General features: G+C 49.7%; 1 protein-coding gene across 5 annotated transcripts in view; it reads right to left on the bottom strand.

Moving 5' to 3' along the window:
• Positions 1 to 1758: 1758 nt before the first annotated feature.
• ZNF536 (zinc finger protein 536) overlaps positions 1759 to 14269 on the bottom strand; it is a 383307-nt gene continuing 370796 nt past the window's right edge. For all 5 annotated transcript variants that reach the window (XM_088800388.1, XM_074314979.2, XM_088800385.1 and 2 more), the window contains one exon: positions 1759 to 4571. In XM_088800388.1, coding sequence (XP_088656514.1) covers positions 4327 to 4571 — 245 coding nt within the window. In that variant the 3' untranslated portion in view covers positions 1759 to 4326. The remainder of the gene's footprint in view (positions 4572 to 14269) is intronic.

The following is a 14269-nucleotide window of genomic DNA, read 5'->3' as shown; positions in this document are numbered from 1 at the left end:
AGATCTACCCAGCACTTATTATGCCCCAATAGCGACAGTATCCAGCACTGTACTTTACAAAACCTACATATAATCTAATTTAATAATTTCTCAGGTAGGATCAGTGAACTTGGAACACGTACTTTGTTCAAGATCAAGAGGCTAGTGCGTAGTTTAGGGTTCAAATTTAAATCAGCACGCCCCAAATGTCATAATTCTCTACAACGTACTAATCTGACAGTTGCCTATGACTATAAAAGAGCTCAAAATATTTTGATGGAAATGTGTATTGATGCTTCTTCAAAAGCACTCCTTCCAGTTTTATGTTTATTTTATGACAACTTTATTGAGATATAATTCACATACCATAAAACTCACCCTTTCAACGTGTACAATTCAGTGGTTTTCAGTAGATTAGGAGTTGGGCGACCATCACTGCCGTGTAGTTTTAGAACCTTTTTATCGCTTCAGAGAGAACCCGTACTCAATAGCAGTCACCCCCATTCTCCCCTCCACTGGCCCAGCCGCCACTAACCGACTCTGTCTCTGGATGTGCCTGTCCCAGACACGTCACATCAGCGGAATCACACACTGTGGCCTTGTGTGTCTGGCTTCCCTCACTGAGAGCCGTGTTTTCCAGGGTCATCCACGTGTAGCGTGTGGTGGTGTCCGTTCCTTTTTACGGCTGAAGAATAGCCCAGTCTATGCATCTACCACAGTTTGCTCATCTGTTTACTACAGCTTTTAAAAACACATCTGAACCCACGTGTAAAACTCAGGAGACTTCATACCAAATCCAGAGGTCTGGCGTCCCCAGAAAGCAGAAGCCCTGACGACAGTCCTCAGGTGACGGGAGCAGTGGCTGAGGCCCACGTGCCCCTGGACCCTCTTACCCGGCCCTGGAAGCTTTGGGCTGGGGTGTCACCACATGTGGAGTGACGAGCCCTCAGGCAGCCTCCTTTCCCTGATGGGGTCACTCCCTGGCCCCTCACCTAAACCCCACGACTCACCTTTGCTGTTTGTGACAGCAGATGGACCACCGAGGCTGTCATTCAGGTCACCCGCTCCCATCCAGGGACACCATCAGCCTGGCATCCTGAAAGAAAACTGGTGACTTACGGAGTCCGACACGCAGGCGGATGCTTTGCTGGCACATTTCTGCAGGCTCTCAGATCCCTGAGAGTGGCAGCATGGACCCTTCGAATCCAAACCCTCTCTAGCCAGTGTCCCCAGCGCCGCAGACCTCATTATTTGTTCATTTCCTTTACTTCTAGAAGAAGAATTCAGATTATCCTCTGATATTTGAAGGTAAAAGGCTTCCTTGCATTTAGTGGTTTTTAAAAAACACTTTCTACCAGTAAAGGGGACTAATGGATCCCAAAGCTTTAAGCGTCTTATATCATTATTGTAATTATTGTAATATGAAGAGCATTACGTATTTCCAAAGGTTTTACCTTACTGAAACTGATGTCTGTGAGCCTTTGCAGAAACAGTTCACACGTGCACGTGTGCGCATACATACACTGTTTACGCTGCAACGAGAGCCATTCAGTTTCTACACCTCAAGGCAGTGGGGACATCCCCCCCCCACCCCGCCCAGAACACTGCTGGGCTTTTGTTTCCTTTCTAAGTGGGATTTGACCAAGTCTTACCAAAGTCTGACAAAGCTGCAAAAAATATGTTTTCCTCTTCCTAGTAAACATAAGTGAATAGGAAAAGATGTTTGTTTTTTTCCAGAGGTAGAGGTTTTATTGCATAAAACACTGGATAAAACTGGACTGCTTCAAAGACATTTTATTCTAACAGCAGAAAGAAAACAGTCATTGCTGAAAAAACAACTTTTAATACTTTCTATACCAGAATAAAGTTCTGTCAACTGATGTCTTATAATAATAAATAATGACCAAGAATAAACTTTAAATACAAAGTTTTCTACTTGTTACAAGCATAGCAACAAAATCCTCTACTCTATTGATCTCAGATTCCTCCAAGATAGATTTTTCCTTTGTGTAGGAATGCAGACAGTATTCTGACCAGAATCACAGACTACAGAAGTTACAGGGAAACTTGACATGTTTAGATAGGAGAACCTGATGACATTCAGAAACTGACACTGCATCACTGCGGCTGTCACTTGTTTGTATTACAAGTTACAAATGTTCTGGAAGGAAGGCCTGTGTGAGAGGGGGAAAAGGGGACGGCAGCACTGGACAAAATGGAATCAACACACACGCCACAAAGAAGAGGGGCTGTTCCCAGTGTCACAAACAGAATTATTGCCTGTCGCATCTGACGATGCTCAGAAGACACGAAAGAATACTGAAGGAGCTCCCAAAATGCTGGGAATGGAATGTGGCTCTTGTTTTTTTTTCCTCTTTTTTTTTCCTTTTTACTTTTTTTATCTTCTTTTTTCAGTATATATTTTTTTCTTTGCTAAGATACCAAAGGCGGGGCAAACACACAGAAAGCAAGCGACCGGCACAGCCACCAAACACAGTAGTGCAGTTAAAATGCTAAAGCTTACTACAGTCAGAACGTTTGCGGTAACATTTCAGTCCTTTCTCTAGGATCATAGAAACAGTTGCATTAAGTTTATCAACTCGATTTAAGTAAGGCAGTGAGAACTATTCTAGAAAAACAAGAAAGCAGTTTGCTGTATGCCAGATGGGCCCAGGTTGCAGGGCAACCTCGTTTACACTGCACCCTGGGGTGAGTGACACCCTCTCGACAGCATATGCAAACCGGATTTCTTATTAGCCTGAGTCCTTCTGGTCTCAGGATAGCGAAGCATTTTATTTACATTGATTGCAGTTTAGTATTTTTGTAAACTGCTATAGAGCTGAAGTTTTTAAGGCCCTGGGGTTTCATTCTGTGCGCCCAGCCTGCAAGGAAATATCGACTTTTTTTTAAGTCTGAGTGACTTTGTTTTAGAAGTTATTCCTTCTTTTCTTCCCAACAGCAACAGCACCGGTTTCCTGTCACTCAGAGGAAGGAAGTTAAGAGGCTGAACCTTTTTGCCATTCGAGCAGATTCAAGAACAACCCTTAATTACTAGTGTCCTTCAACTGCTTGTTAAAAAAAAAAAATGAGTTAAGTGTTTCATTATTGGCCCTCAAAATCTCCCTCTGAGTGGTGCAGAACTTCATAAATTTGGAGTATCCAATCAGTAGAAAATCTAAAATCTACAAAAATATAGAACACATTTGTTTTACAAAAACAGACATTTTAACTCCAACAGTTTTCTCCCTTAGCCACAGAGAGAAGGCTGCTTGCATTCCTACGTTAATACAAGCTGTTTCATAAGAACTGGCCGGAGAAGAGAATCTTGCTTCATGTCTGTGACACTTACAAAAACCAACACATGAAAAAAAAAAATTCTAATAACAAGGACCAGAGCAGCCTTCATTCAAGTAAAAATTTAAAAATCATAATAAAGAACAATCTTTCTATTATTACATACATTTCCATTTCTCACCAGCACCTTCTATGCATAGGGTGGCTAGTTTTTCTAACATTTTATAGAATGTTCCCCTAATTTTTTTTATTAGCCACTTTTTTTTAATCCAAAAATTAAAAAAAAAAAAAAAAGACAAGAAAAAAGCATTTCTCTCAATACTGCAATTGGATCTAAAAAAAGGAATTAGTCATCAAGCCTGCAGTGGACATTTGTCTGCAGACACTTCCTGACCATTGATTCGTTTGGCTGTGGATTTTTTAAATGCACGTTTAAGATGGCAATCGTTTGCAGCGTGGGGCAGCCCAACACGGGCTGCGGGCCGTCTAAGATTTCTCCGAGAGTGCAGTCAGGACACCACGTGAATTGATTTTCTCTGCAGTGACCGCTCCAGTCTGACTGGCACCGTGGCTGCCTCCCTGCACGTGTCATTTGGGTGCTAGGCAAATGACAGCAGCTGGTGTCAGATGACAGAGGTGTTTTCAACAAGGAAAATGCAGGCCCTCCATCTTAGGCAGCACTAAAGCACTGAGATGGTATCGTTTTTCAGTTAAGAGCATGAGTTTTGGACAAAGACCACGTTGGAGTTGGAAGGGCCCCCAGCTCCCCGAAGCGGAGCTTGGAGGACACTGGGCTTGTCTGGAGCCTCCTGTCCCCACCTGCATTGTTTGCAAGTTCTTGTTGCCAGGTAACAGTTTAGCAGCCATTGTCAAGGGCTGGGGAGCTTTTGTAATATATATATAGAGATATCTTTTTAAAATTTTTAAATGTTCTATACACTAGCGGGGAGTTGTACATGATTTTTTCCCTCCGGATGCGTCAGCAAACTCTTTCACCAGACGCACAGCCCTACAACCATGTAACAGAACACTGCGACACACGGGCGGGCTCGCTCAGTTGCGGTCCACCGGGGCCTGGCTGCCCTCCTCCGCCGGCTCCGCTGAGCTCCCCGCCTTGCCGGCCGTGGGGTCTTCGAAATTCCCAGAAGCCTCTGAGTCGACTCTGGAGCGCTTGAACCGGCGGTCAGGATACTGGCTGTTGTCAAAAGGCATGCGATGGACGCACAGGACGTGGGTCTTCAGGTTCCCCTTCTGGGAGGCACTATAGGGGCAGTAGCGACACTGGAAAGGCCGGTGACCTGCGGGCAGAAAGAGTGGCCAGTCAGCGCTGCAGCTTGCTGCTCGGCGGCGCGCGGAGTCCGAAGGACCACGACCGGGATACCCGGTATGGTCCCCGGTACGCTGACCGCGCTTTGCGAAGGGCAGACACGCAGCCGGTACATCTGTGTGGACAAACAGTAGGTTAGCAGGATAATGAGTAAGAACTTGGGCGCAATAGCGCTTTTTATCCAGGGTTTTTAACTCAGACTTTCTGGGTGACAGAAGAGATAGTTCCCAACACCTGAGACGTTTTTATGGAAAGTTAGATGGTAAGTATTTTAGGCTTTGCAAGCCAAGAGGCAAAATTGAGACAGCGTGTAGGTACTTCTGCAACAAGAGGAGAAACGCATTTCCGACTTTTTATTGCAGAAGCTCAAACATTTATTTATGGACACTGAAATTTGAATTTCACATAATTTTCATGTGTGATGAAATATTATTCTTGCTTTGGTTTTGTTTCCAATCATTTAAAAATGTACAAAGCATTCTTAGCTCCTAGGCAGTACCCAAAGAGACAGGCGGGTCCGAGCCCTGGATGGGACTTGCCTGCACTCGGCACGAGGAAAGACCCAAGTCCCTCCATCTGGGACGCTGATCTGGGTCAGCATAGCCAGCCTGCTTTGCACCCTCCTAGGACCTCTGCACTGATATGCAAACCACCCATGGCAAGAGCCACAGAGCGGTGTCACCCAGCTTCACTTGTGGGTGAGCTGGACCTGCTAAGCTGGGGCGTCTGTGGAATCTGGAGCAGGTGGTAGAGGGTATCACGCAGGCTGGTCACTTTAAAGAAGCTCGATTTTGAAGAGGACCCTTGACATGGAACTTTTCTAGAAGGGCTCTGATCAGAGCAGAGATGGGTTTTCCTTCACACCTGATTTCTCTGTTCTTGGGCTGAGCAGATAGGCACAGATTTCTGCCATCAAAGGAGCTGCTAGAGAGTCTAATTGGGAAGTTATAATGGGACAATTGCAGCCCGCCATGCTGGGAAGCTGCTGACGTGCCATTCCTGGAAGTTCATGAGTGGTGTTCCACCTGGCACCCAGAGATGTCAAGGCCCAGGGCTAGGGTTCATTCACTCAGAAAAATAAACAAGTAAATAAATGGGCCCAGCCATCTACCCCAGAAAACATCCAGACTGCATATGCAGCCTTTTCTAGAGCAGTAATAGCAGACGTCCTTTGTACCTACTTTGCCAAACAGTCTGATCCCCGAGAAACTGGACGCCTAGCAAGCATGCCACCGAGGCTCGCCTTCCCTCCGAACAGCACACGGCTCCAGGGGCGGCTTCTCTCTCAGTGAGCTAGCCGGTCTCCCCTTCCTCCAGGACAAATCCATTTTACCTGTCGATTCTTTCTTTCCCCAAGCCCTTCTTCAGAACCTGGTCCAGTGCGTGTGCCAACTCTGGCCTAGACCGTGACTGTGGCAGTCTGCAGGAGAGCTCCATGTCCCCACTGTCCCCACGTCTGTCCTCCTGGGGCACCTGAGCGAGCTCCTAAAGAAGAACCTCCACCTTTGATTTCCCTGCCCCAAATCTCGGATGGCCAGCGACGCCCAGGGAAAGACCAGGGCCTTCTGAGCTCAGTCGTGACCAAGGTCCAGTCTTCTCTGGAGAGCCCCCTTTGCACACAGCACACCAACCGAGGAGGGGGTCTCCACAGAGGCTGCATCTCGCACAGCCTTCACCCCCTTGCTCTGCTACCCTCTCCCTGAGGCCAAACCCCCCTCGTTTTCAAGGCTCTGCCCAACCTCGGCGCCTGCTTTGTGGGCTGCTGTGTGTGGACTGGTCCCTCTGGCTGCCTGTAAGTTCCTCAGGCAGGAAGCAGCAGCGTCTTGGTACCACTGCTGCCAAGACCCCGGTGGCACGAACTGTCCGTAGAGCTGAACTGTTACGTAACTGCTTCCCCTTGCCTGTTTGAAGGAACGATCCACTCTGGATAAAGCTTCCACGCCTTTTGTGTCTACTGTTGCCCATGACACAAGGCTGAATTGGACCAACGTGCCCACTTTCAAAAGCCAATGTGCACATCTGTAGCCTTTGGGGTTAAGAACAAAGGAAACCCCCCGAGAAGCCCAGTTGCTGGTCCTGCCACACAAGCTACCGTGACAAGAGCATGAACGATGGGCAGAAGGGCTCTGACCCTGACTGACAGGCAAGAAAAGGACGAGGCAGCGTCACCCCCCCCTTCCTGTGACCCAGTGCCCCCTTCAGGGCCCACGGGATCCGCTCTCCCACACGTGGCAGGGACGGTCCTGAGCTGGTGGAAGGAGAACTGACACTCGTGTTTCTAATGTAGATTTAGGGCTTTTACAAGTAAGTGGCCCTATTCTTCACCACATTGGAGAAGGGGAGAATCCAGGTGACAGCGGTGGCAATGGAGTAGGGAAGGCCATACCCATTCTCCCACCAGAACAGTGAGTCTAAGTCAGAGCCAAGCTGGCATCAGTGAGTTTCAAGCAGACCCTCAGCCATCCAATCAGGAAGCTGTCACTCTCGTGGACACTCAGCCATACCCGGGGCCCCGCGAGAGAGGATCCAAGGAACTCTGGAAGGGCAGCTCCCAGGCAGGAGAAAGGGGGCCCCAAGCTATCGCTGGAGGCAAACGAGCCACTTGAAGCTGATCCAAAGGACCCGGGAGAAGGGCTGACATAACAGGAAGCCTGGAAGACATTTTTAAAGTTTTGCCCAAAGCTTCTCAGAAATGGACTATATTTTCTGGGTTCCCACAAGGGCAGCTCTGTAATAGCTCATGGGCTAGGAGTGGGCACTGGCCTGACTACCATGGCTCAGATAAAGCTGGAGCTAACTCGTAAGCTTACTTATTATATGGCAGAAAGTGCCTGAAGGAGGGCAGCACCGTGGTCTGACAGTAAGAACATCAGTAAGAAAATGAATGAGTAACAGGACCAGAAGTCTGGCACAATGACCCAAAGAGGTAATGTTTAGTAAATGTACTGCAGTCACCAGGATTCCTATTGGTTCTCCCGTGCTTTTTTTGCCCATTTATGAAAGCTGTTTATTATATTTTCTGTTACTGTTCCTGAATAATACACTTTTGTATAAATTCTATGGTGTAACCTTTGGAAGCCACCCCTCTGCAAACTGCACCCCCGTGGGAGCCATGCCACATGCATCTCAGCAAACCAAATAGAAAACCTCAAATATCACCTTTATTTACAATAAAAGCCTTTTTGAATCGGCCAACTTGGCATAAAAGCACTTAGTACATTTTTCCCACCAACTGATTCTAAAATATTAATCATGGCTTCTCCCGATGGTTATATCTGAACCTCCGTTTCGTGGTGGGATCAGAGATGCACAGCGATCCCGGCATATTGGATACTTGAGTGGCCAAAACACTAGTGCCGACTCCGTCTTCATGTGAGCCTCAGTGAGATGGAGTGTGGTTGGCAGTGCACACGCGTGTGTTCAGGTGCAGAGGAGGTCGCTACCGCACCACAGCCTTGAGGACCGTGGCCTTGGCATGCACTTTGTAAGGAGAGTCTTTGATCCAATTGGTAGCTGCTGCAGACACTAAGGCCATGCCCGCAGATTTTCACATGCGTTTCTATTTTTCCTCACATCTGAGCCGACTGCCATTAAGGGCAGGCACCACCCCATCACACAGGTGAAACCTGAACAGTTTCACTTCAGAACAAATTTCCAATGGATAGAAAGTACTTAAGTCCCGATTCTCCAAAATCCTTACCAGAGTCATGATTGCAATGTGTTTTTAGAGGATACACACATACACACACACGAACATGCACACACATGTACACAAGCACACGCCCTTCTGATAGGTCCCCATAAGACTGATGTAGGAGGAAGTTCTTTGAAGAAATGACAGGTCCAGCCTGGGCGAAGGTGACAGCGAGGCACTCTGATGGGACCAGGGCAGCAGGTCCCTGGGGTGAAGGTGAAGCGTGTGGGGGAAGCAAGCAGGGCCAGGCTCACAGGACCCCCTGGAGCCTGGGCCTCACTGCCTGGAGCAGGGAAGTGGGAAGGCCCCTGGGTCCCATCCCTGTGCAGCCAGGGCCCTGAGCCCCGACAGTGCGGCCAGAGGGCACCCCACCACCCGCCCCACTGCAAGGCCATCAACATTTCCCATCACTGCCACGTGAAAAGTAAGTACATCGTACGTTAATTTGTATTGTCACTGTGCCGTGGAGCCGTGGTAAAGAGCACATTCATTTTTAATCCACTATGAATAATATATAAATATGTATACAGTGTACAGGGTCAAGAGGAGTGAGGAGAAAGCAAGTCGTACATTGTTTATCACAAAAGTGGGGAAACCAGGTATTTTTCTTACTTGCTACGATGGAAATATCTGCTCTTTCCTTGGACCTAAGGGGGAGAGGAAAATGCCTGCCCTTGGGGGACCATCCATTAATTACAGCAGCACACTTGTGGGCAGCTGCATCTGCAGGGCCTCCAGACTTTCCCAACTGCTGTTTTCTCCTCAGCTGTGGGCAGCAGGCAAGAGCAGGCAGAGGGCAAGGTGACCAAGCTCTGGTGTTCAGTCCTGGGGTGCTGGGAAAATGGGGTGACACCCACTGCCCAGAACACATTTGCAGGCACTGCCTCAATCATCTTCATGACCAACAGTGGGGAGATGTGGTGGGGAGATGCTGTCTACCTTCCAGACACGAATCCCGGGCTCAGAGACATCAAACCATGGTCCAAAGTCAGCTACACACAGCTGCTGGTCTCTGATCAGGAGCTTGACCTTAGGGTTATCTCAGAACGGACACTCATCCCCCCGCTCCCTTGGGTCACCCCCATACACTGCTTGTCAGAAGAGTCACTGCAAAGGGGCATCTTTAGTCAGGACCAAAGGCTGCTCCAGGAGGGCATCCCCGGACACCCTGGAGGGGCGTGCCCTACCATGCATTATTTGTATGTCACACCCCTATGGACACACATGACTGTGGCCTTCCGATGCCCACCAAACCCTGGTATTGAGCACGCAGCCACAGGGCTGGGAAGTGCCCTGCCCATGCTCACGCAGCACACCTGAGACCCACGGCCATGGGCTCGCACTGGTGCCTGCTGCATGCACTGTCCCGAGAGCCAGCCAGCTCTTTCAGCATCATGCGGGAGCCTGCCAGGCACAGTGCCCACCCAGGACACGCTGAATGACTGGTCCCACAACCCAGGCTACTGCCAGGGGTTACAGCCTATTGGAGACACCTGTGGGAGGAGGAAGGGGCCAAGTGCTCTCTGGGGGGCTGGGGGGAGGTACCCAACTGCTTTGAGCAAGGCTGCAGTTTCTGGCTGAAAGATGGCTCAGAGCCAGTGCCCAGAAAGAGTCGTTGGGAGAGAAAAATCATACTTCAGAAGAGACCCATGTGTGCTTTTCCCAGAGGCTGGGCCTATACATGGTGACAGAGGCACAGACCAGACACTGGAGTAAGGATGGCCTAGCGTGGGGAGAAACAGTCCCCACAATCTGATTCATCATTGAGGTCAACACAAGGGAAAGGGTCCAGAAGATGGTCACGGTGTCCACGACGGACTGGGGGTCCCTTGCCAAGGTAGACCCAGTGACATCGGCAAACACAGCCCGAGTCCTCACACTGCCCGGCATCTCTCAGACCAGCCCAAGCCTTTCAGATCGGCACACTGGGGCCTTCTGTCTTCACTGAAATAAATGGAAAGAGACAGTGTGTGACCAGTCCTGGCCAAAGGTCCCGGCCCCAGGGTGGGCGTGGCCTCCGGGGAGGAAGAGCGTGGGAGAGCGTGCCTGGCAACTCCGTGGCCTGGTGCGGCAGCTCCCAGAGACGCACGGGCCTGAGCGCACACGTGGACCATCGGACCGCTCCCTCCTTCCCTTATGGGTACCCTCTGCCAAGGATAGGATCATGGCATATTTTTAAGCTGCCCTAGAAGGGCCTCCCACAGTCATATTTCAGGGGCCCTTTTCTAGAAGGAGCCAGGTGATGAAGTGGAGAGAGGAGCCCTCAGAGGCAGCTGGCATGCGCAGGCCTCAGGGACTGGAGAGCTCGGGAACAGCTCTCCTCCTCTTGCGCCTAGCCAGAGCCCTCTGTGTTCCCTGAAACTCAGACGCTGGCAAAATGCAGGCAAGTGGTAAGAAAACGGCTCCACCTATAGGACCAGTTGGTTACGTTAGAAACTGGGCCCCCCAGAGGTGGACTCGACCTGCACTGCAGAATTCACTGGGCGTGGTGGAGCCAGCGGACTCAGGCGGGGTCTGGTCCACGTGGGCCCGCTGCTGCTCCCTCTGAGTGTCTGCAAATGGGGAGGGTCCCTGGCCAGGACCCCGGCATCCTCTACCAGGTTCAACAGGCCCGGCAGGGACGATGAGATGGGTGAAAATATACACAAAGGTGCATTGCACCGACAGAAAGCCATTTTCTCAGTTGCACACATCATATATACATATATGTATATACATATTTTTTAATTTCTATTTTAATTTGCCTAATTCTAAATAGGCAAAAATGCTTCTAATCAGGTACATAATTTATGTTTTCAGTTTTCAAAAAAGATATTCATCCATCTAATCAAAGATGCTAAAACACTTTGGAATATCCTTAGTATAAATAATTTTAGGTTTTAAATTTCCTATGATTTGGGGTTTAATTTAAAACACTACCAAAATTATTTTACTATTTTGAAAGTGAATTTTGATCCGTGTGGTAATGGATTGGAGCCATCAGCCAGAAACCGTGTTTAGCTTATAACGTGGAACACAGATACCAGCATATGCAGGGGTTAGTATGCACAGCGTGTCCTCGTTCTGTCAGCTGCGGGCCGAGAACCCATGACACCCCATGACACACGGTGTCAGCCAGCACTCAGCACCCAGACGTGATCTCTAATGTTCTCCAGAAAAGGAACCAGGGCTCCTTGGAGAAATGGCTGATTCCAGGGCTGGAGCGGGAAATACACAAGATGGTCCTGGAGCACCTTGTGCCAGAAAGGAAGGAATTGCTTAAAAAAACACACTTCTGGTGGGGGGGAGGCATGGCGGGGAGCGGGGTGTCAAAGCAGCACAGAGCCCGGAACGCGCCCCTAGTGGCCAGAGCTGGAACAACTCCAGCAACACCAAAATAGCATTCCTGTTGGATTACAACCGCAGATAAAAAATAAACCCCTCACACTGACGTAAGTAACTAGAGGACTGAATCGATAAGGACATGGAGAAAGTAGACAAATGTTCCCTGCTCCCCGACCATCTGTGTGGACGTACCCCTGGGGGTGCAGTATCTCCCACACCTGTCTGTGGGCTGCATGGATACACCTTCACAGGACCCCAGTGGGAAACAGGAAGCCACCTGATAAACACTACCTCAGCCAGGTGACCCAGGTCCGGGAGACAGCACGCGCCCTGATTCGAGATGATGAGAGGGCACTTCACTTCTGCGGGCTTCTTCCTTAAAGCCCACACCCCAAGTCTGACCGTGAAAAATTCCAACTGAGGGCATTCTACCAAGTCATCAAAAACAGGGAAAAGCCGAGAAACTGTCACAGCCAAGCGGGGCCTTATAAGACATGACAACGACACGTAATGGGGTCTCCTGGATGGGATCCTGGAACAGATAAAGCACATTAGGTAAAAACTAAGGAAATCTGGGTAAAATATGGACTTTACTTAATAATAATGTATTGATATTGGGTCATTAATTGTGACAAATTACCCTACTAATGTAAGATGTTAATAATAGGGAAAGTGGGTGTAAGACACATGGGGATGCTCTGTACTCCCCACAAAACCTTTTTGCAGGTCTCAATCTATACGAAAATAAACTATTATTTCAAGAGTTGTTTAAAGTTAAATTGGGTTTATTTTCAGTGGACAGTTAACAGCACAACAGCCCAGGTCAGATGACCACAGCTAAGCGTGCGGCCCCAGTATCCTGGAGCCAAGCAGGTGACACTTAGGCTTCTCCTGGAGGAGGGAGTGGGCACATGATGCAGCACAGACCCTGCAGGACACGACTCTGGTGTCACTCAGACACAGGGGTGAAGCGTGCGGGCTCTCCAGGCAGGCACTGGGTTCAAACCATACCTGCCGCTTATGGGTTCTGTGCTTTGGGCCACTGATCTAACTTTCCAAGTCTCAGTTTTTTCATCTGCAAAATGGGCATGATGACAACAGCTCACTGAAAGGGCTGTTGTGAGGATGAGGTAGGGGAAGGCTGGGAGAGCGCAGGGCATAGTGCGTGGTGCATGCAGAGGATGGAGTAAAGGTTTGGGACACGTAGCTTTAAGTACGGAAGGGCTGCCTGCAAGGAAGTGCCTGCTGTGCGGGAACCTTGACCGATATATGAGTAATCTGTGTGCATTTTGATTTCTCCGACGATACTGAGGGCAGCTGCTGGGAACCCCACTTGCTCACCGAGGTTGGAGAGCGTCCCCGTTTGTCCAGAGAAAGGTGGCATCCTGCCTTACAGTAGCTGTCTTGGAGCCTGCAGCCAGGGCTCAAGCCACTGTGTCCTGCTGACTCCCTGAGGCTTCAGGTTCAAGTTCAGCTTACATGAAAGCTCAGAAGCTGAGACTAGACTGCAGCAAGTGTCTGCAGGGAAGGGTGTCTGGTAGAGCATCTGTGGGGGGCGTGTAGGAGTCTCCCAGGTCCTCCCAGCTCACCCCCCAACTGCCACCCCCTGCAGTCCAGTGCCTCGGGCCTCGTGGTGGCCCCCTCCTCAGCAACTTCCTTCCTGTGCTATGGCCCAGACCACCCGACCTGGCCTGAAATCTGTGCCCTCAGCAGCCAATAGCCTGCCTGGGGGTCAGGCAGCCAGCCGGCGCTCACAGGCCACTATGGACCTGGGACCTGAAATCATTCCTGAGATTTTATGAAAGCATTTATGTTTGTCATTAAATTACCTGCAAAGGGTCGACGAACTTACTTTCCTTGTTTGGAGATTTTTAGACATAAGATAAGCTAACAATACTCTCACAGTACCCAGTATTTGTCTCTGGGTGAGCCCATTTAATCCTGAACGAACTGCTGGGAGAGGCCAGAGAGGGGTGCGGGAGACAGAGGGGCTGGCGGCTTACCCAGTGTCGCACAGCAAACCTCGCCTCCCCTAAAACTCTCTCCTCCCTCCCAATATTGGGGACCAGGGAACCTGGAGCACCACACAGCTGGAGGTGACTCCAGATGGAAGCCAGCAGACTGCTTTTTACATAAGAGCCTTAGGAAAAACTAGTGAGTCAAAGTTGGGTGGTATTGCTAAAATAAAGCTATTTTTTTTTAAGTCTTTAACAAAATGCGATATGAAATACTGAGGTGGTACTCCAGAGATGGCAAACATGGGAGACGTGGTTCCAAAATTAGCCAGCCCAGCAACCCCCAGTCAGCCCAGTGCCCCCCAATCAGCCCAGCACCCCCCGTCGGCTCAGCACCCCCAATCAGCTCAGCACACCCCAATCAGCAAAGCGCCCCCAGCCACACTTTTACCGTCCGTTCGTCCCCTCTCAAGAGCACCCAAAGTTCTCGTGGCAACCAGACAGCGACAGGGACACCTGGTGCTTAGCAGAAGTGCTCCAGCGCCACGTGGACCCCCCTCTGGGCACCAGCAGGCCCACGGGGTCTATAGCCCACCCCAGAAGCGCAGCGAGGATGCTTGTGGCAGAGGACACCAGAAGGACAAAAAGGTGACGGGCAGGCCCATTGGCCCGGCCAGTCCCAGGGCCCAGCCGTGC

The sequence above is a fragment of the Rhinolophus sinicus genome, chromosome 8, assembly GCF_057876585.1.
Source record: "Rhinolophus sinicus isolate RSI-liver-muscle chromosome 8, RSI-T2T, whole genome shotgun sequence".
NCBI classification, from domain to species: domain Eukaryota; kingdom Metazoa; phylum Chordata; class Mammalia; order Chiroptera; family Rhinolophidae; genus Rhinolophus; species Rhinolophus sinicus.
This window is presented reverse-complemented; position numbering and strand designations above follow the sequence as displayed.